We start from the raw sequence: 22531 nt of genomic DNA, 5'->3' as shown, positions 1-22531 counted from the left end.
CAATGCACTGGTTTTTCTCATACTACCTTTAGAATCTTATTTTCTATTTAATTTTTACTCCTGCTGTACTTTACTCCATGCTAATTACTACCAATTGAGCTGATTACTTGTCATATCTCTCCTTCATTAGAGTATCAGCCAACGAGAAGAACATTCCCTGCCACTTTCCCAATACATCTCAACAGTATTCACCCACTATAGCATCTATTCAACAAACATACCTCCACGACATCCAGAACTAACCAACCACTAAAGCCATTTAGTGGGCTTTGCAGCCTTGTGCATGTCACATCTGTGAACTTTCTTATAAATCAGCACTGCCTTGTGGGTGAACTGAAGACACATACTTGCAGCTACAGACCTGGGCAAAGTTATCGAATATCACAAATGAAATATATTTTACTGGGACAGTAAGAATGAGATAAACAGTAACCTGATTGACTTTTAGTTTAGGCAGATGAGCCATATATCAGATTAAGTTAGTAAGGGTTACAGAACAAAGAAAACCTATGAGATCTATTCTAAAGAGAGCACAGAAGGCCAGAGGCTTAGGTTGCAGGTATGCTGTGTGAGCTATTCAGCACTTCTGGAGGTCAACTGTGCAATCAGTGGTGCGTAAGATGGGAGAGGTGTAAACACTGCGAATGACAAACATCACAGACAAAAGAATGGAGAGAAGAGTCTTAGAGAAATGCATTTGCTGGAGAAACCAACAAATAGAAGTTTCTGTGGTAAAGAGCAATGACAAGTCTTTTGACACTTAATGTAAATCAGTGTCTCTGTTGTTCTCACCTCTATTGCACGTGGGTGTGTAGCATACATGACTTGGGGAAGAGGTTGCTGTCCCTCATATCTTACGGTGAGAAGTGTGGTGAGCGAGAAGTCCACACCATTTCGTACCTTTGTCTGGACAGTAGGCACTTTATGCAGCAGCAAGGCTCTTCACAGCACCAGTGTGCAAACCGCATTCCTACTATCTATTAGCTGTATGATATACCCTTCTCTGAGCTCCAGTGTCTGCTCATATGAAGCAGAGTACTGTAGGATACTCAGTCCCTTGCTGATAAGCAAAGTGAGCATTGTAAGCAGTGTGTTAGCATCTGTATGAGAACAATGAGCTCACCCATCAGGACCTGCACCAGTGGCTCTCCACAAGAGGAGTCTGATCTGCCACTGCAGCACTGTGTCCCACCTATGCTGGTCACTGCACCAAGGAAAAAGGAGCTGTTTCTTCATTTCACAGCAGATAACATTTCTACACAGCAGACACCACTCAATCAAGCTTTGTTAACTACTGAAAACGAAGCAAGACAAAGGGCTCTATAGAGACACAGTATACACCAAACTTCCATCAAGTCAATTTGACTGTCAGTTAGATTTTTATATTTCATCTCTACTTATTCTGCTTATAAAACTAACAAAGTGAACTTAGCAATCATAACTAGCCACAGGAACAGCAAAGCTTTTTAGAGATGCACCATGTGGCTTGTCGAAATTTGTTCCTTCATCTAGCCCTCACTATGAGCACATAAAGCACTGACTGACCACTCTTAGAGAAGAGGCCACACTTACGGTCATATGCTAACAAGTGCTCCAGCCTGCTTTCAACTCTCAATTTTTACATCAAAATACTTTCCTTTATTGAAGTCGGAAAAATATCTTAATAAAGATGTAACATACATATACATATCAAAGGACACAAAATTCATCCCTGAAAATGCTCATGCGACAGCATTTTGTACAAACTGCACAGCACTGTCACTAGTTACTTGTCAAACCACTTCCATATCCCACAGAAGAGACTGCATAAATAGCCACCAGGCTTAGCTGTACATAACCTACAAGCAAAAGGAAATGTGACTTCCTAAAATACAGCCTCTAGTAAACCTCTGCTCAAAGGTATAGCTGATTCAACTACTGCAAAATAAAATCACGAAACAAGTTCCCAACACCTCCATAAGACATGGTGACTCTGTGCTGTCAGCATCCTTTAAGGGTAAGTATTCAGAACTGCCACCTATGCCCAACTCAGACGCTGAGGGTTAAAACCCAGTACTCAGGGCTCAGCATTTTTGTTTCAAAGCCAATTAGTAAAGTTGAAGCATCATACAACACGCTTTCTACGTGCCCTTTGCTAACTTCAATAGAAGGCTTAGGAAATAAAAGCCACAGGAGTTTCGAAGATAAAATACTTTTATTTTTAACACATGCTCATGCACATTTTTGAAGATGTGGTCCTATATTTGTGATTCACAATAGTCATGGCAGCATAATTTAATAAACTCTGCATCTACCCTAGATAATGCAAAGGAACTCACTGTCGGTCAGGGCACAGTCTTCTTCACTTTCCTCCATGTCTGCAGATGGAGCTCTGTAAGGCGGGGGCAGCTTCATTGGAGGTGGAGCTGTTCCGTGCCTCTGAAGGTACAAAAGTCAAAAAGGTGATTAATTGTTTGTATACAATTCTCTCCAATGACAAAAAAGGGTAATCTGAAAATAGTCTGGATGCAGGTGTCTTTGACCATAACAAAAGTAGTATAAAATAAATATAATTTATTTTCTCCAGCTCCTGTTATTTTATAAAAGTAATTTTATGTTAATACAACAATGCACCAAAGAAGAATTCAAAAGCACAGCTTTGAAGGGCACTGCCCTTCCCAGAATACATCCCTTTTTCTTAAGAAAGGAAGCCATGTACATTCTCCTTCTACTCAGCTCTCTGCATCACAGATTCTTATAAGCATAAAGGTAAAGCACAGATTCAATAAGGATAAAGGTAACAATAACCGCATGTATCAACTTTACAATTATTCAGGTGGTTTTTATTATAAGAATTACAGATTATTTTATAAAATCTGAAATACCAGATTTTCTAGGTGGCAAAGTGCTCTTCTATAGTTTGTAGATAGTCATACACATTTAATGTTAAAAGGGAAGTGGTTATAATGAATAATTATTTCTGCAAAAAGGTGCTCTGAATTTACATAGCAAATAACATAGTTTGAATCACAATATGTAACTCTTATAGATAATTAAAGTGAAAGAAAATTCCATTGTTAAATTACCTTCAGAGAATGAAGATACATTCTTGAATGAAAGAAAAATTGAAACATGCCCAACTTTACAGAGACACGGCTGCTGCAGGTAGGAGCTAAGGTGCTCTTCACAAACACCCAGATGACTAGAGTGGGATTTGTCTTCCTACAGGACTTCAGTAGAGTTCAATTATGCTTTATCTGACAAAACCACTAATGTAAGATCTATCTCTGCGGAGTGGACACTGGCCCATTACAGACGAGTAATGAAGAGAATTCCTCTGGAAGAGAAGGCACTATCTGGGAGCCATAAAAGCAAGCACACCCACATCTTGAGTACGATGTCTAATGAAGTCAGTGATTACATGTGTGGGAAATACAAAATATCACAACACAAGTGTGATGAAGTCAAGTGTAGAAACATTCATTAAGAAGCAACCAAGAAGGTGACAGCTGTATTCTTTAAGTGAAATAGGTGAGTGAAAGAAAAAAAAAATCACATGACACCCACCCCCCAATAACCCCTTCTTTTCTGAGGTCCAGGCCATTCAATGTCAAACATGATTGTTCAAACGAGGTCAGGGGTTCAAAGTCCAACTGAGAGCTAAGAATTCCAGCTAATTCAATTATTTTCTGTCAGCACTCTTGAGAGAAAAACACAAAATTAGTATGTCCTAATCCAGGCTGACTGGGAACCCACTATATTTCTGCTTAACTCTGGGATTAAGTGTGTATGGTGCCCAATCCCCTGGGGCACCTTTCTGCTGCACATTAAAGAAGGGTGTGCACACAGCCAAGCCGTCCAGTGATGGAGAAGGCTGGAGCTCCCAATGTTGAAATAGGCCAGGAGATGGCAGCTCCACAGACACAGAGAACAAGTCACACTGAGTGGTAGCTTCAACTTCAGTCCCAAGCACAGGGTGACCTCCCTACACGTTTTAATTATGCTGCCGCTTGAAAGATGAAATTTTACAAAATGACTGTGATGTAAGCAATTCTTTTTACTTGTTTTTTAGAGATACAGTCCAGCTCAGGCTGGCCTCTAATTTTATATGTAGCCAAGGATGACCCTGAACTCCATCTCCCAAGTTCTGGAGTTTGAAGCATGTGCCACTCTAGCTACTGATCATGGTTGTCACTTGATAGCAGTGCATATGGATTTATGTAGGTGAGAAGGAAATTGTCTGTCTTGTAACATCAATATTACAGCTTTCTTGTCCTGGAGGACATGAACTAATTTTCTGTCTAAACTGGAACCTTACCTACATGATTCTCTGTTGCTTGAAGCATGCTCACCATCTCTTGTCGCCCTCGATAGTGAGTTTAATAAATACTTGGCATCTGCACATTTTGCATACTTTATGAATACTGTTTTTATTATTTTTTCCTAAAACATATACAGACAGTTTTAGAAATCCCAGTGAGATGCTCAAGCAGGACCCATCTTCCAGAACGAATTAAACAGAGATGCCTCAGATACGCAGCTACAGGCAGCTGTGAGCTGTCAGCATGGAAGGTCTCCTTTAGCTGCTCTTCATCTTATATACCCCTGAGAACCCTGAGTCAGAGACAGGTATGCTGGACAGACTACAACCTTGGCACTTGGGAGATGAGGCAGGGTGCAGGACCATTCCTGTGTGTCAGGAAGTTCACAGACAGCCTAGACTACACAAGATGCTCTCCGAGAAATAGCAGCAAACAAGCAAATAAAACAAAGCACGAATCAAGATTCTCATTCCCAAAATGCCGTGGCAGTTCTCTCAACAGACACCAAAACGGTAATATCATACAAACAGCAGTCTATTATAACTGAAGAAAGTTAGAAAACAGTAATATCATACAAACAGCAGAATATTATAACCGAAGTAAGTTAGAAAACAGTAATATCATACAAACAGCAGTCTATCATAACCGAAGTAAGTTAGAAAACAGTAATATCATACAAACAGCAGTCTATCATAACCGAAGTAAGTCAGAAAGTGCCACTAGCAAAATGTAGCATTTCTGGGAGCAAATCAAAGGTTTATACTTTTCTGAATTATGAACAGAAACAATTTCATAAAGAGAAAAACATGCTAGTCAACTAAAAGGTTGCAACTTCAGAATGATGTGCTGTCATCCCAAAGCAACCCCCAGCATCGTAAAAGTAATGTGTGGAAACTGACAAGTTGACTCTAAACTTACATAGAGATAAATGGATACAACTGTGCAAACCTTTATAGGAAGAAATATGAAAATACAAAACCCCAGCCACCAGAACACAACACGGAGTGCCAAGCATCAGTAACTGTGGAGCAAAACATGCTGGGATAGACGGGCCAATGAAGAACCGGCTCAGGAGTCAACCTCCTTCTACAACCCCAGCCAGCACAGGCTTGTGCTATAGATCCTGTTTTAAAATAATGAGCCAATTTCTTTGATGTGGTAAACAATGAGGAAGCATCCTACCTAATGCTATACCTTAAGAAATTTTTAGGTCAATAAATTCTATGAAAATAGATGCAGGAAAACAAAGTGGGTGATTACTTCTGACTGATGATGAAATAATTGTTCCCTGTCGATTTTGATGTGGACCTTCTAGGGGGAAAGCAATGTATACAGGAAAACTTCCAGTTATGAGCAGCATGCTCTGGGCACGGCCAGCCAGCCAGCAGAGCCAACCAGGAAGAGAGCTGCAGATGCCCTTGGCCGACTGTGCTTCACAGGTCACCTTCACCTGGCCCATGCCTCATCCTGTCAAGAAACAAACTCACACCCCGTGGAAATCCACAGGCCACCTCAGCACACTCACCCACTACTTAGCTGTGCACACAGAAACCAAAGCCTCCCCCAGAGGCTGGCAAGGCTTGGCTTACCTTAGCTTTCCTTTCTTGAGTGTTTTGATCCTGGTTCGTGGCAGGTGTTTTGCCTTTGTTATTCACAGTTGGGATGACCTACACCAAAGAAGGGAGGGGAAGAAAGGCAAACGAGTAAGGTCCAAAATACTTTTTCTAAACTCTTGGAGATGGTGCACACCCACAATCCGAGCCCTAGTGAGACCAAGGCAGGAGAATCAGAAGCCTGGACTACACAGTGCGCTCAAGGCCAGCTTGGGTGACATAGTGTCTCAAAAGAAAACAAAAGGTGGTAAATGCCTTTAATCCAGCACTCCAAAGGCAGAGGCAAGAGGAACTAAGTGAGTTTGAGGCCAGCCTGGTCTACACAGCAAGGTCCAGGCCAACTAGAGCTACATTCTAAGACCATGTCTGGGGACAGAGAGAGGGACGGAGAAAACCCATCCCTCTCCCACCTTCCTGATTTTTTGTTGTTAGTGTGGTGTAGGTGACTTTTCTCACTCTGTGGCTCAGGTAGGCCTAGAAGTTGCTGTGCAGTTTAGGCCAGCCTCAAACTCATCATCTTATCAGTTGAGAACAGGTGAGAGCAACGAAGGGGGTGCCTTGCACTGCAATTTACTACATTCCTTTCTGTCTTTGTCCGAGCCACTGCTGTGTCTGGTTTGGCACCGAGCAAGCTGCAGCCTTTATGTCTGTGTTTTTAGATAGTGAAGACTTAATGAACCTAGTGACTTCATCTCAAGGTAAATAAATATATGAGAAACTCAATTTGAGGCAATAAGTAAAGAAGGTATGCATTATAAAATCATGTATATCACAGGAACAAGGAAATTCAAGATTTGTGTGTAAAGTGAGGACAGAGAGCACTACAATACTGTCACTTAAACATCTCATCTGCAAAGGAAGTTTCAGGGGTGACCGGTTAAATGCTAGAATACAGGAAGCCTCATTCATTTGAAATCTGCAGTACAAACAATTTAAGCTTACCACTGACGAACTTACAAATAAAAGAGACTCAGCCTATGGTTATTTTATGTGGCTTTGACAATGAGGGGTCACCCCTAATCTGCTCTTCTAAAGCCAGCCTGACTACCTCCCCAGCAGTGTACCCCAGATAGTTGCTGTTTCTCCTTGCCAAGTGATCATGGTTCATCTCCCTCAAGGTGGCTTCCTCCCTCTTCTCCCCCACCCCCCATCTCTACTCCTCCAACCACATTACTCCACAAACCCACCTCTAATCCCCCCAGGAATTGGCTGTTGTCAATTTTATTTAACCAATAGTTTTAAATCAAGGAACAAGGTTTGCACAACCAAAGCCTGTAAGCATGAGAAGTCACTGGTAGGCCTAGACCTTGGGGTGTAGAATTCAGCATTACAGTATATAACAGACCAAACCTCAGTGGGAGTATAAACTGTTAGCTGAAATCTGTTAGCTAGCAGACTTCATAGACTTGTTCATTATCTCACTATTACTGTTAGCAGAAGGAGAAATTATACATTTATTTCTTCTATCTAAATGAAAGAAGGAATTGAGTGATTTACGTAGACAGGGTCTGATACCTAGTATCATTCAGTAAGTATTTATAAATGGATGACGTTCAAGTTCATAATTTTAATATTTATTAATTTATTTATGTTGTATGGGTGTTTTGCCTGCATGTATATTTGTTCCCTATATGTGTGCCTACTTCCTATGGAGGTCAGAAGAGGTCAACCTCAGATCCCCTGGAATCACAGTTAACAGGCAGCCGAACCTGAGTCCTTTCCAAGAGCAGCCAGTGCTCTTAACCACTGAGCCATCTCTTCAGCCCCATTAAATTTATAAAAACAATTCTAATTCTTATTGATGCTAATAGTACAGATTTTAAGTTTTGTTCGGTTTATGGCTTTTTGAGAGAGGAATTCAGGACTTCACTCATTACTCCAGGGCTCCTTAGGACACGGTGTAGTCCAGGCTGGCCTCCAGGGTGTTGGTAAGCTATCAGGTTCAGCTAAAAGTATACCCAGGAGTTGGCCTGTCCTCCTGCCTCTCCCGCTGCTGTAGCTGCTTCTGGCTTGTGGCTGCTACTTCCCAAATAATGTCCCTTTGTAATGTTATCTATAAAACATCTTAGGAAAATGGAGTATTTACAGTCATGTTTTTTTCTAGTCCTAGAGACTGAATAACTACTAGTAATTGTTTTGAGATTCTTCAAATTGCTATCACAAGTAATTGTGGCATAAAATCTGATGGCTGACATGAAGGTAGGAAAAAACCCTTTACATAAAATTAAAGGAACAGCCTGACTAGAGAATATGAAAAACATTTTGAACTACATGCAATTTAAGATGAAATTTCATTCACTTTTACTCTGTTAAATAAACTAATTCAAAATTAGTAAGGCCTCAGAAATGTTTTACTTCTATAAAACAACTGTACTAAGTTCTTCAAAAGACTCAGTTTTGTGTGTATGTGTGTGTGCATGCCTGTGTGTGCACATGTGTGTACTCTCCAAGGCTGCAAGAGGATGTCAGATCCCCTGGAGCAGTCAACATGGGTACTAGGAACCAAACTAGGGTCCTCTGCAAGAGCAGCAAATGCTCTAAAGCTGAGCCATCTCTCCAGCTCCAGCGAAAACTTAACGCACAGTCAGAGCTTCTCTTATGAGCACTGTGCTCTGTCCTTCTGCCTTACTCAACATACAGTAACGATCTGCTGGAGTACAAGGTGGTAGCCAACAGGCAGGCGAATCTTGTCAGAACACAACCAAGACAACCTGGGCTCTGCTTCCTCCAAAGACAAAACCAGGCAGAGGTAAAAGATGAGCAGAAGCTGAGAGACAGGCAACATCAGTTGTCTCTCATGATACTGACATTCCGAATAGCAAAGACGTATTTCTGAATATGTTAACTCCTGGCAAAGCTAAAATGCATAACTACTTTTGATGGTAGTATCATGTGTATTTTTTATATGCTCACAAAATGCACTACCCCTTATAGGAAAAAAGAAGACCATGCATTTCATGTAACAGTGAAAAATGAATGTATATGGTTAACATGGAAAATGTATATGTAGGAAAGGAAGGGCACCATTTTAAAGCCATGTGATAAGAAAGTATAGCCCCAGCACTGGAAAAAGGAAACAGCACAGTGCACTGCTTCTGGCGGGGGTGGGGTGGGGTGGGGTGGGGGAGGAATTAAATAGGTCTAGTATGTAGCTGTATTCACTAAGTGCTTAGAGAAAAAGGATGTTCAATTTTAATTCTTACTGATGCTTAAGGGATGGCGAGGAGGTGGGTACCTTTTGAAAGGGTTTTGTTTTTACTGGAAGCAGCAGTGGGGGATATAAAAAATACACATGATACTACCATCAAAAGTAGTTATGCTATTATGTAGAAAAAAATGACCTTGGCATAGAAACTTTCTGAAGAGAAATGCAGTATGAACCATAGTCTCTGCTTGCAAGTGAACAGCTGCTAAGACAGACACGTGCTCTAAGCACCTGAGATTCACAAGGTCAGAAAGGGGTCTGTGCTAGCTCTGACGTGGCGCCTGAACCACCGTGTGACTGATGAGACGGTTTCCAGCATAAAAACACTTTCACACATTAGTCTTTGGAGGGGCACAACAGTAGAACATAACTTCTTTCAGGGTTTTGAAGAAAGTTCAAAATTTAATGTAAACTGGTCTAAATGTTTAAGATGGCTGGGCAAAGTGGCCCAGACTTGTCGTCGTAGCTACTTGGGAGGAAAGAGGATCAGGAATTGGAACCCAGTCTGAACAACTCAGTAAGATTTTTTTTTTTTTTTTTCAAATAAAATAGGGGCTGAGGATGAAGGGTCATGGGAGGGTGCTTGCCTAGCACGTGAGCAACTCTGCGTTTGGTCTCTGTCACTGGGAATTAATTTAATACAATTAAATTTGGAAGGGGAGGAATGCAGCTCGGGGGACACTGCCTGTCATGCATGAAGCCCGGTGTTCTATGGCTACTACTGCAAACTAGAGAAAGAAACATAAAGGCACTGTCTGTATCTGTCCTGAGGACTTGTGGGAAAAGTAATTAATCCAAACCCCATTAGCAAGGCATGGAACTTGATTTGCCATTGGCTTGGGAGTTATTTTGTGCTAAACCAGGTTAAAAATGGAACAAGTAAGCCTGGTGACTAACACCACTGGTCAGCACATACCCGTGGCTGCAGGCCAGAGGCTGGAGGCTGGCAGCCTGCTTTACTCCTTGGACCAAGTGATCTGAGCATCAGCCTGAGAGGATGCTGAGGAGATGCTCCTGCTTTTACAGCTGCATTTATGCCATCCATGCAAAGCCTTGTAACTCAGCTCACCAGCAAAAGCTCCTAGAGGCTCGACATTTTTAGGTGAATCTATAACACAATCAAATGGTCTAAATATTTTCAACAGGGCACTTAAGGTTGGTGGCAGCATGTATGTATATCCTGTTGGCTCATTTTCTTTCACAGTTGTTTCTTTGGAAGTGCCATTTGGCAAACAACAGTCTAGGTAAATTTCCTATTGAATGCAGTTCTCAAAATAAAACCACAGCCACAAGTACATTCTCCGTATTGACTCCAAAGGGCCTTACTGAATCTCAAATTGTGAGTCTGAGAGGATGTTATGCAGTTCACTCTCAGTCTTGCTCAGGTGAGAAGGAAAGGCAGAGTTGTGGAGCATGGCGAAACTGCAGAGCTGCCCACTGTGACCACGGCTGCAGCCCAGCATGCAGAAACTGCAGAGCTGCCCACTGTGGCCACGACTGCAGCCCAGCATGTAGAAAGTGCTCTCCTGTATGCAAAGCCCAGCATCAGAGCTGCGGTGCTGGGGCATCCAGTGACCCACCTGTTGTTTTCCACATGAGTATTATCTCCTGTATTCCCTGAAGGACTGACTACATTACAGTACTGAGGCACAAGTAATCCTGTTGATTATGTAGTTCTACCGTTCAGAAGTACATATTACTTCCATTTCTAGGATTTAAGACTACTAAGATATATACCACATACCATACAATAGAATCATACTGACAATGTATTTGTATTTACATGATTCAAACATGCCCAAGACCTGCTGGCTTCTCCACAAGGCTTTTATTCCTGACCTTTTTAGGCTTTGAAGTAACTGAGAAAAGTGAAGAAGTGTGTCACTGTGTTAGCAGAAGTGATAAGCAGGCAGGGAAGGAACAGAAGCAGGACACTGTGATTCTCAGACCAATGTACAAGCCATGACTCAATTTTGGTCAGCACATCAAAATTGGGCTGAAGAAAACAGAGATTGATGGGAAAGGCTAAATCTGTATGGAGTTAATTATTAGGTTCTACAAGTAAAACCAAGCAACAGTGAAAACGTGGGAAGACTGGGAGACACGGTTAGCCGAGGTGAACAGAGTACTCGTGTTGAAGTAAGATGTAGAACTTACCCTGGGGGTGGATGACAGGCTCTGTACCACGAATACCACAGGGTTTCCCGCACTCTTGATTGCCTCCACGGCTTCTGCATGTGAGGCATTCTGCAGGTCTACACCAGACACCTAAACCACACAAGCAGCGTTATGATTAGGAAGGCACCAAATTGTGGACAGAGCTAGCTCAGGTTCATGTGCATCATCCTATGTGTAAGAAAGGCCAGGAACTAATGCATTAGACGGCAGCCAGAGAGTGAGAGCAGCTACGTATGAACCGTTCCTCTGTTTCATGGACAGCGTGGCTAACATAATGCTTCCAAGCTGCGGAGGGGCAGCAAGGAGGACAGTTATATCACACCAGGCCCACTTTCACATAACGACCCTAACCCGGAAGCTGGTGTGGCTCCACTCCAAGGTCTCTGTGTAACAGCACACAGCTCCATGTAACACAAGCATGCCTCAGAGGGGGATGAGGAGCCTCTCCGGACCTTTCTGGTCTCCAGTAAACTGAGATACTTAACCTACTACCACAATTCAGAAATGATTTTCCAATTTGTGCCAACAGAAGAAGTGTCCAGACATACACAAGTTCTTTTTATTAAAAGTGCTTGTAACTTTCAGATAAAGGGCTCCCTATCTGGAAACTCAGAGAGCCTAACGCAGTAGCATAGCCACAGTCTCTAAAAGCACAGGGTTTCAAATCCCAAACAGAGCAAAGCCCTAACTGTCAGGGTGGGCTTTAGTCAGTGGGACAGCGAGGGTGCTGCTCAAGAGGATGAAGATCAGGACTGAGGGATGAATGCTGGTGCTCCTTATTGCAAGATGGGAATGGCTGATGGGAAGCCAGAGACAAGTGGAACCCTGACACACTGTGACAGCAAATCTAGTGCTTCTCAGCTTTGGAATTTAAATGCAGGAACTCTACTGTTCACAAGGTCAAGACATACTTCTGAGAAATAAACTCTAACTTCTTAAAAGAGTTCTTTTCATATATCTAAATCTTTCTTATCATTGCTTAAAGGTATGTGTTTACAAGGTACAGACAGAGCTCATCACTGACTTTGAGTAAAAACAAACAATAAAACCCTTAGAGGAAGAATCCCAGGAAGCAGAAACAAATGACTCATTACACCTGACTCAACACAGAGTAAAACATAACTCTCAGTCCCACTTCGAGCCTGCAACAACGAGCAGCTAGGGGAAAATCATTTTATTTACTTGAGGTTTGATGTATTTATGTGTATGTATGTACATGTCACATATGTGCTGATATTCCAAGAGCTCACAAGAGGGCACTGGATTCCCTGCAGCTAGAGCCATGAGCAGTGTGTGTAGCCTGATGAAGTAGCTGGGGACATATCAGGTTCTGTGGAACAGAAGTAGGGGGTCTTACTCCTGATTTAGCTTTCTGTTCCCCAAATTCCTAATTATAGAAGAAAAAGCAACAGGTCACCTGAGAGATTAGTGCATGGAAACACACACCAGCTAAGGCAGGACTGAGCAGCAAACTGAAACCACAACTCGGTGCCACTACATACCTGTTAGGGTGCCAAACTGACAACACTGTCTCTATATTGACAATGTGGACAAACTGGATCATTTACTCATGGCTTGTAGGGATATAAAATAGCTCAGTTAATCCTGAAAATAGTTTGATAGCTTTTTTCAAATTTAAAAATGGACTTAGCATAAGACCTAGGCAAATACCATTTGCATATAATCCAGAGAAATAAAGACCTGTTTCCATTTGGTGATTGTACACTGGGTATGGAGAGAGACACCTGTAGTTTTGGCAGGAGGTCAAGGTGGGGAGAATGGGAGTTTATGAACAAACAAGTTCAAGGCTAACCTGGGCTACATGGAACTAGAGCTATCTACTCTGCAATCATCCAGCAAGCTCAATGCACATATCCACGCAGACCTCCGAGCAGTCACTGTTTTCATGTGCATTTACGATTTAACCCCAGGGCTGGAGAGATGTCTTTAACAGTTACAAGCATTCGCTGCTCCTGCCAAGGACCCTGGTTCAGTTCCTAGCACCTACATCGAAGCTCACAATGACCTGTAGCTCAAAGGTTCCAGAGTATTTAAAGCCTTTTTCTGGCCTCTGCAGTCTCCTGCATGCACATGAGACACATAATGCATGCAGTACTCTCACACACATATGTATAAAATAGTAAGTAATGAATAAATCTTAAAAATAAGTAACGCTGTCTCTCATAAAACTGAAAGTATTCTAATCATGGATTGTACCTTTCAAAGTCACCTTTCTGTGGACAAACTACAAGCATAAAACCCAGAACCTGCTAAAGGTTCTGGGGACATAGCTGTGCCCACCTGTCCTACTAAAAGCACCGTGCTAAATCCGTCAATCAGCTGCGTCTCTTGCCTTCAATCAGCTGGGGTTCTTGTCTTACCATTTTATTTGCTCCCCTTGAGAAGCTAAAGAAGCCAGTGTGCATATGGTAGACAAACTGAGGTGACACAAATGGACACTACCAACTCCATGCAATTGGAGTAAACATCAAGTTGGCCCAAGTGATTCTTTTACTGACTCAAATGTTTTAAGTAAAGCATTGTTTCAGCCTCACTCACCTCAAGAATTTTATCTCCAGTTTTGAGCGCATTGGTCTTCCCTGCAGGACTGTCCTCCAACACTTGTTTGATGAATATCCCCTTGAGCTCCTCTCCATTCTTGAGGCGTTTTATAACTGTTTGTCCACCAACAATGCTGATGCCAAGAGACACATTAGGTTCTCTAAAAATTTCAACACTGTAACAGAGAGAAACAAAGCACAGTCACACAGAAGGTAATTTCATCTGCTGCACTGTCACTGTAAGTGCTCTGTCTGTGGCACAGTCTGTGGCTCATTCTCTAGGAAAATATCCTAATGCACTTTAGAGATGATGTATAAATGAGGCTAGCTCCAAAATCATAAGATATTATCAAAATTTATGACATTTAAAAGTTGAAATTTTGAAAAGGGAGATCTCTCAAATAAGAACTTTTGAGATTCGAAGTTGAGCTTACTAAGATTAATGTGAAATGATCAGACATTTCATTTATATGCATAATGTTAGCAGAGACTCTGAGAAAATAACAAAGAGGTAAAGACTCAAGAAAGAACACATTCATTTTAATGAGGTCTAAGCTTTTCAGAGTAAAATAAGCTTGTCACTGTGTGCAGTGCTTTTCCCCGTGAGGTAAAGTGTGAAGTTCTCTGTAGAAAGCCACCTTGATCTGCTTTCTCCTTCCAGATCATCGTTTCTGTTTGTTTACTGATGGATTCGTCATTGTTTGAGCTAGGTTCTCAGGAGGATCTTGAGTTGGAATTCTTGTTTCAGGTTCTCACATGCTAGGATTATAGGCATGTGTCCCATACACATACCTAAACAATATTTGGTTTTTATCCAATGACACTTAAAGAAAAGAGTATGACATGGAATTTGTTCCTGTATAAGCTTTGCTTTAACTATAGAAGCATGACCATTAGTCAACTCAATTTAGAAACTACTCAGAAACTATGTCCTTAGGGTCTGTAAGACAAGACTCAGAAGTGCAAGGTGGTGACAGGGTGGATGGTAGGAGTGGAACTAACACTGCAGAGAAACAGGGAAGGAGCTACTGAAGGACTGCAACAATCACAAAACCTGGGTGGCCTGATAAGCCCTTCTACGTGTAAACACATGCATGAGAAGATGAGCTCATTCTGTGAGCCCAAACCAGACACAAGCACATTCTGTCGCCAGGGAGAGGAGAGGGGAGCTGGGGGGAAGAGAAGCCTCCACTCGTGTCTGGACCTGGAGCTGTAGAGCATCCATGGCAGCACTGCCTCACCTGTAACCAGGGCAGGACAAAGCATGGCAACTCTCAGTGGCTACTCTCATAGCTGCCTTCTCTGAGACAGCATCAAAGAGTTTAGTATTGGCTAACAGTCTTTAGACAAGACAAGAAGGAATTAAAACTCGGCACAGAGGATTAATTATTTTAGGTCTCAATTACAGTGACTAAGTTTCTTCATCAGGGTTTCTATTGCTGCGATGAAATGCTATGACCAAAAAGCAAGTTGGGAAGGAAAGGGTTTATTCGGCTTACACTTCCATATCCCTTTTCATCACTGAAGGAAATCAGGACAGGAACTCACACAGGGCAGAAGCAGGAAGGCAGGAGCTGATGCAGAGGCTATGGAAGGGGGCTGCTTCCTGGCTTGCTCTCCATGGCTTACTAGCCTGTTTTTTTGTAGAACTAAGGACCACCGCACAGGGATGGCAGCATCCACAATGGGTGGGGCCCTCCCACCCCAACCACTAATTTACAAACATGCCTTACAGCTGAATCTTATGGAGGCATTTTCTCAATTGCGGTTCCCTCCTTTGAGATGACTCTAGTTTGTGTCGAGCTGCTGCAAGACTAGCCAGCACACTGAGTAAGTTGAGGAGCGAGGGTGTGCTCGCGCTGAGGACAGCAACAGCATATACTTACATTCTTGGTGGACCCCAGTGGCTGAAGTTTGGTGTCTCCTCTCCTTCACCTTCCTCTCTCTCTGGTAGTTCACTATAAGGAGAAACACAAAACACTCTTATTCTTAAATTCTTGAAAGCATCAAAATTGCATGATCTAAAGGTAAACAATTAACTTCTAAACTTTTATAGTATTCCCATCAATAAATGAACTGAGAGAACATTCCCTGCTTTAATACTCAATGCAGCAGCCAACCCTATAGCTCTAGGATGTCACAGAATGATTAAAAATGGCTAAAACAGGAGACTCTTTCAGAAAGATTGCCTTTAATTTGTCCAATTTCACATCTGCACCAGCATCCATGCATAACATTTTTCTGTTATTCTATAAAGAATCTCATGTGTAACCCAGGCTAGCATTGAAGATGCACCAACCTTCGTGCCTTGTTCGCCCAAGTACTGAGACGTCAGGAATGTGTGACTACGCCTGGCCTCGAGCATGCTTCTTAGACCCTGCACTGATGGGCCAGCTCACCCCCTGCTTTCTTTTGCCTCTCAACTTAGATCAGCTTGCTGAACTAGGTAACAAGAAATGCTTGATGATAGTGTGAACTGCTTAGGGCAGTAATGTGATTGCTTTTGGTCATGGTGTTTATCACAGCAATAGAAAGCAAGCTAAAACAAGCAGATTTGGAAAACTCTTAGTTCTCACTGTTTAAATTAGAAAAAACCATCCCTTGTATTTGTGGGAGTTTTCTTTGCACTGATGGTGGATTTTTTGAGGTAAGGGATGTAAGTCCTATGATGAGAGTGTAAACGGGCCATGGAGACCATTTATACTGTCATTACAGGAAATACACCCCTCACCAGGACCAAAAGCACTGTGGGGAGAAAAGGCTTTACTTTAGAGCTTACAGCCCCACCAAATAGGGAGCCGAGGCAGGGAATGAAGCAAAGACCACAAGAAAACAGTAAGTAGTGCACTCCACAGCTCAGAATCAGTGACTTTTCTTACACAGCCGAAGCCCACAGTAAGCTAAGCCCTTCAAAAGTTATCGATCATGAAGAAGCCCATAGGCACAGCCACAGGACAGTGTCACTCAACCGTGTTTCCCTCTTCTTTGGTGACTGTGTGTGTCAAGTTGATATGTGAGGCTAACAATGACACACGGCTTCCCAGAAGGGAGGAGACAAGACGGTGTCTAACACATGACAACAACTGCTTTTCTTTGCTAAGGACGTAACACAGGGACTCTTCTGTAAGAGCACAGTACATTTCATCACCAATTGTCACTCTTCAAGGAGCAGGAGGACACACACTTTAATAAGATTATTTCATAGAAAATAAAGTCTGAAGCTTGTGAAGGTTCTCCGAACTGTAAGTTTCAGAAAGTCAGAGGATTGCACAATTGAACAAATAAATCTACTTTACCAAGGTGAGTGTATATACCACTTAATCTGAGTTAGAATCTATCAGCAAAAGTTAAATCATTTTACTGTACTTATTGAGATACAAGCTTGCACAAATCTACTTCAGACACTGAGGACATTTTAAATTGTTGTTTGTTTTCATTAATATTTTCTAGTTACCATACACAATGATGAGTTTCATAGTGACACTGTCACATGTCATTATACTTCCTCTTATTTAGCATCCTGTCATACTCCCTAGTGTCCTCTTGGTGGCCCCACTCCCACAAGCAGGCAGCTCCCCTGGCTGCTTTCACCTCACTTACACTCTCTTACCCCATTCTGTTTCTTCCCCTCGCTTTGGACCTCCTCCTTCTACTGATCTGTCTCTCTCTCTGTCTGTCTCTCTCTGTCTGTCTCTCTGTCTGTCTGTCTCTCTCTGTCTGTCTCTTTCTGTCTGTCTCTGTCTCTCTCTTACACACACATACACACACAGTATTCATCTTTCTGAGTCCAGCCTATTTCACTTAGCACAATGGTCTCCAGTGTATCCATTTTCCTGCAAATGTCACAATTTCATTCTTTATGCTGAACAAAATCCACTGTGTATTTGTGTCAAGTTTTCCTTGCCGGTTCCTCTGGTGCTGCACACTTAGGCTAGGTCTATACCTTACCTGCCATGGAGAGTGGGGCAGTGAACATGGTTGTGCAAATATCTCTGTGGCATGCTTACTCGGAACATAAAACACTCACACTAGTTGCAACATACTCTACTTCTGATCACAGCATTTCTCAAACCTCCATAGTGACTTCCAGAGGAGCCGGATTGGATTAAATTCCCATCACAGTGTACAAGTTTCCTCTTTTCCCACATCCTCACCAAAATTCTAGTTTTCTTCATGATAGACATGCTGACTGGGAGGAGATAGACTTTCAATGTAATTTTACTTCAAAATCCTCGTGGTGAAGAATATTTTCAAGTGCATATTGAATAGCCTCTTCCATTGAGAAATATATAGTCAATCCATTAGCCCATTTACTGATTAGATTCTTTGGGGGACTTTAGTTTTGGAGTTCATTATAGATTCTAGATTCCCAGGACAAACAGTTGGCAAGACCAACCTCCCTTCCCCTAGCTGCCTCCTCTCCCTTCCTCTAGCTGCCTCCCCTCCCTTCCTCTAGCTGCCTCCTCTCTCTGTTTCATGGTTCCTTCCTGAGCAGATTCTTAATTTTGTGCAGTATCATCTGATACTTGGCATTTACCTTCACAGTCAGGGCCCTTTTCAAAAGCCCCTGTCTTTGCATGCACCTTGTAGAGTTCTGCCAATGTTTTCTTTTCCTTTTTCTTTACTTTTCTTTTCTTTTCTTTTCTTTTCTTTTCTTTTCTTTTCTTTTCTTTTCGGTTGGTTGGTTTTTTGAGACAGGGTTTCTCTGTGTAGCCCTGGCTGTCCTGGAACTCACTCTGTAGGCCAGGCTGGCCTCGAACTCAGAAATCCACCTGCCTCTGCCTCTCAAGTGCTGGGATTAAAGGCATGCGCCACCACTGCCCAGCTCAATGTTTTCATCCAATACTTTTCAAGGTTTTGGCTTTACATCATGGTTCTTGATATATTAATAGATATTGGTGCAGAGTGTATAAGGATTGAGTTTCATTCTGTTACTTATAAATACTGGTTCCCTGGTACCCTTTGCTGAATAGTCTTTCTAGATGGACTGGTGTGTGCCATGGCTCATGTATGTGGGTCGGGGATAAGCTGTGGAGTTGAGCCTCTCCCTCCAGCATTTGGGTCCCAGGTCCTGAGCTCACGTGTTTGGTGGCAGATTCCTTTTACCTGCTAGACCATCCTGTCAGTATGCTTCTCATTTTAAATAGATTTCATTCCATATATACAAGGTATTGTGCTATCTGGTTCCCTTCCTTACCCCCTGGTTAGTACTACTTGTTACTCTACAAATCACAGTTCTGCTATATATATATATATATATATATATATATATATATATATATATATATCTCACTAGAATGATATTATAGATATGATAGGATGAGATTACAAAATACAGGAAGCACATACAAGAAAAAATATACACTGCCTTCCTGACAATTACTTGCTTCTTGATTCATTTAATAACTCCATTTGCAGCCACCTTCCTGCCAATGGAATAACATCACTAGTCTTTATGGCTGGAAAGAATTCACCACAATTTCCTTGCTCACTTCTGCTATTGGGCACCGAGGCTGGTGCCATAACTTGGTCACTAGGAGCAGTGCTGCAGTAGACACGGATGTGTGCTGGCTTGAGGCCTTTGTGTAAACACCCAAGAAGGGTGTAGGGTGGAGATCATGTGGGGGATCTGGTTTTTAAGAAGCTGCCAACCCACTGTGCCTGGTGGCTGGACCAGGTCGCTGTCCTGACAGCTATGAGAAGGTTCTGTTCACTCAGACCCTCAGCAGTATTTGCTCACTTTCCTATTTAGTCCTAAACACAGGTCTTTCACCTCAAGTTCATTTTCAGGCTCGGAACCTTGCTTAGTGTATTGTGATTTCATCCAATCATTATTTTAAAATGACAACAGAAAATGCTACAATTTGAGTATTTTATTAAGTTCAGCAAGGCTCCTGAGGCCATGCAACAATCAATATCTTGCCATTTCTATCCCCACCACCTCTGGATTAAACACCACCATGGCCTGCACCAGCCTGTTCTATGTATTTTTCCAGTTTTATGGACACAAAGCTGACTGTATGTCTTTCCACTCCGTTTTGGGCAGAAGGAAATGGGCGTGGCCTGTGTTTAGATCTTTTCCATTTCCTCAGTTAACAAACTTCCAGTTTAGAGAAACAGGTTTATTTCTATCAGATGCAACTAGCAACACTAAGCACAAGACAAACTAAAAAACCAAAGGTGCTTCACTGACACATGATTGGACGACATAAAAAGGTCGTGAAATATGTTCTCAACCTTTATACTCTGAGGTGTCTCTGGGGCAAGAGACTGTTACTGACTTACTCAGGTACCCTCATCTGCATGTATACATACAGTCATCAATAATAAACCATAAGTACACACATGCATGCATACATGCATGTGCGTATCCCCTTTATCTTGAATCATCTAGGCAATATGCATTGTACCAGCCACTTTACACAGGCAAGATTCTCAACATCACACAGCTCTTGCCGTGTCTAACTCTGAACTTTCTCTTCCGCTCTCAACTGTGATTTCCACCCAACACCAAAACAACAAAACCCAGACAAACGAAGCTGCGCTGTTCTTAGGGAGCCTCGCAGAATGTGTACTCTGCTTATCTCTGGCTGTTGGGCAGCTCTTTCCCTGGTTTGCAGTTCATCACCTTCCTTATCCTGTGTGTCCTCCCCACTTCCCCAACCTCTCTCCAGCCTGGCCCTGGGTACCACTTGCAGCAGGCCTTGGAAGGCGCCCATTCTCCTTACTGCTTGAGTTTCCATGGATGATCTTTCAAATCCAGGAGCTTCATCTATACTTGACCACATTCTCAAGGACACGTCCCAGAATACACCTCACACTCAGATCCAGTGGAGTCCATTTACTTTGTTGATTTAGGACTATTTTAATCCTCAACATGTCCCCAGAAAACCTGATAACTTGCCAACCTGTTTACAGGCCTTTATCAAAGAATCAGTGTCTACTACCTAGCTTGCTACTCCAGAACCATGAGTCTTATAAAGTGTCATTAGTCACCGTTCCCTACAGATTCTCTAACACATCCTTTTGTCCTTAAGTCCACTTACTGGCCTGTTAACAGAAATTCTAACTTAACATCCCACTCTCTAAGCAAATACTGTATGCAATCCATTTTGTGAATAAAAATATAAACTTCTATGTGTGACCTAATTTTCAGTACAATGTAAACTTTTAATAGTAATTGTCTAATACAGGTTTAGTCGTAGTATCCTATATTTTCTAAATGTTTCACTAAACTTGCACATATTTTAGACACAAAAGCCAAACCACAGTGGTTGGGGAACACAGGGGGGGACGCTGGCATGAGGGATGGGGATGGGCATAAGATAGAATAAAGGTCAAAGTTATACATGTAAGAAAATATATTACTTTATATGACAGCTTAATAATAAATAGTAAATACACTATTTTGTATAACTTAGTAACAGTTTTTTAAAGGAAGAAGAGAAATGAGAAGGTGGAGGAAGGGCACCATACCATGCAGCATTTGCATGTCGTGAAGACACCAGTCCCATGTGTGATGAAGGCTTGGTGACAATGTGGGCACTGGGGAGTCGGTACAGAGGCAAATCTTCCTGTTCTCTTCTTTGGGCAACGGCTGGAAGATCGACAAGCACACCGGGACCTGGCAGGTCACTTGCAATCATCATGCCTGAGGAATACAAGATACAGTTATTCGACAGCACACTGTCAAAGGGCGCCCACTACAGGAATGGCCCCTCCAGCAAGGAGGCGGCTGGCATTAAAGTATGCAAGTCAAAGACTTAATGCCAGAGGGCAGAAAGCACCACTGAAAGGGAAAGCAAGGAAGGGGCTGGGGCCACACAGAGGAAGGTGACACTTCCTGTGGGTTCTCAGGGGAGAAAAAATGAACCACACTAGGTACTTTATCAATATCATTAATTTATCAAAACAACTCCCTTAGGTTTTCTAATCTCACTGCAAAGTTTTCCTTTCTTGCCCCAAGCTATTCTGGCCATGGGTACTCTGGAATTTGCTCATTTAAACAAACTGGCCCCATTGAACAACAACCAAGAATTCTTACAGTTTAGAAAGAGGAGAATTCTTTTATATCCGTTGACACATTCTATTTTCACCGAAAATGCTAAGAAAGGACATTATTAGTTGTATTTTATGAAAAGGGAAATTCAGGTTAAAGATTTTGCTAATTTTTGTTTGTACGAGCACAGGCAAGGGGGTGCGCACACGCCACAGTGCATGCGCAGGTCTGACGGCACCTGTAGGACGTGGTTTTCTTAGGTCATCAGGTTTCACAAGTGCCTTTACCTGCTGACCCAATTTTGTGTACCTTGCCACTAAAGACAACGAATTACCATAATTTATTTCAAAGTGTACCTTTGTTAGGCCAAGCTCTTACTTTAATTTACCTATGGGGGTGTTGCGTACACACAAGTGTGCACAGAGGTGTGCGTGGGTGCACACATGGGAAGGCAGACCAAGACATGGCTCTCTTCCTCTACTACTTTCTGCCTTATTGTCTTGGGACAGGGTCTCTCACTGAACCGGAAGCTCACTGCTCAGTTAGGCTGGCCTGCCAGAGAGCTCTCAGGATCAGCCTCTCTCTCCTCCCAGTGCTGGGATTGCAAGCACATATGGCCAGCTTTTTACACAGATGTTGGAGATTTTAACTCAGGCTCTTATGCCTGAAGAGCA

The 22531-nt window shown here is 42.3% G+C and overlaps 1 protein-coding gene across 3 annotated transcripts in view; it reads right to left on the bottom strand.

Annotated features, from left to right (window-relative positions):
- Patj (PATJ crumbs cell polarity complex component) overlaps positions 1 to 22531 on the bottom strand; it is a 312739-nt gene that overhangs the window by 172502 nt on the left and 117706 nt on the right. For all 3 annotated transcript variants that reach the window (XM_021200048.2, XM_029539757.1, XM_029539756.1), the window contains exons 22-27: positions 21335 to 21509; positions 15745 to 15816; positions 13857 to 14034; positions 11277 to 11387; positions 5891 to 5968; positions 2319 to 2418 (exon numbers count right to left, since the gene is read on the bottom strand). In XM_021200048.2, the coding sequence (XP_021055707.1) occupies positions 2319 to 2418; positions 5891 to 5968; positions 11277 to 11387; positions 13857 to 14034; positions 15745 to 15816; positions 21335 to 21509 (714 nt within the window). The remainder of the gene's footprint in view (positions 1 to 2318; positions 2419 to 5890; positions 5969 to 11276; positions 11388 to 13856; positions 14035 to 15744; positions 15817 to 21334; positions 21510 to 22531) is intronic.

The sequence above is a fragment of the Mus pahari genome, chromosome 6 (assembly GCF_900095145.1).
Source record: "Mus pahari chromosome 6, PAHARI_EIJ_v1.1, whole genome shotgun sequence".
NCBI lineage: Eukaryota > Metazoa > Chordata > Mammalia > Rodentia > Muridae > Mus > Mus pahari.
Note: the sequence above shows the minus strand (reverse complement) of the source record. Positions and strands in the feature narration are given on the sequence as shown.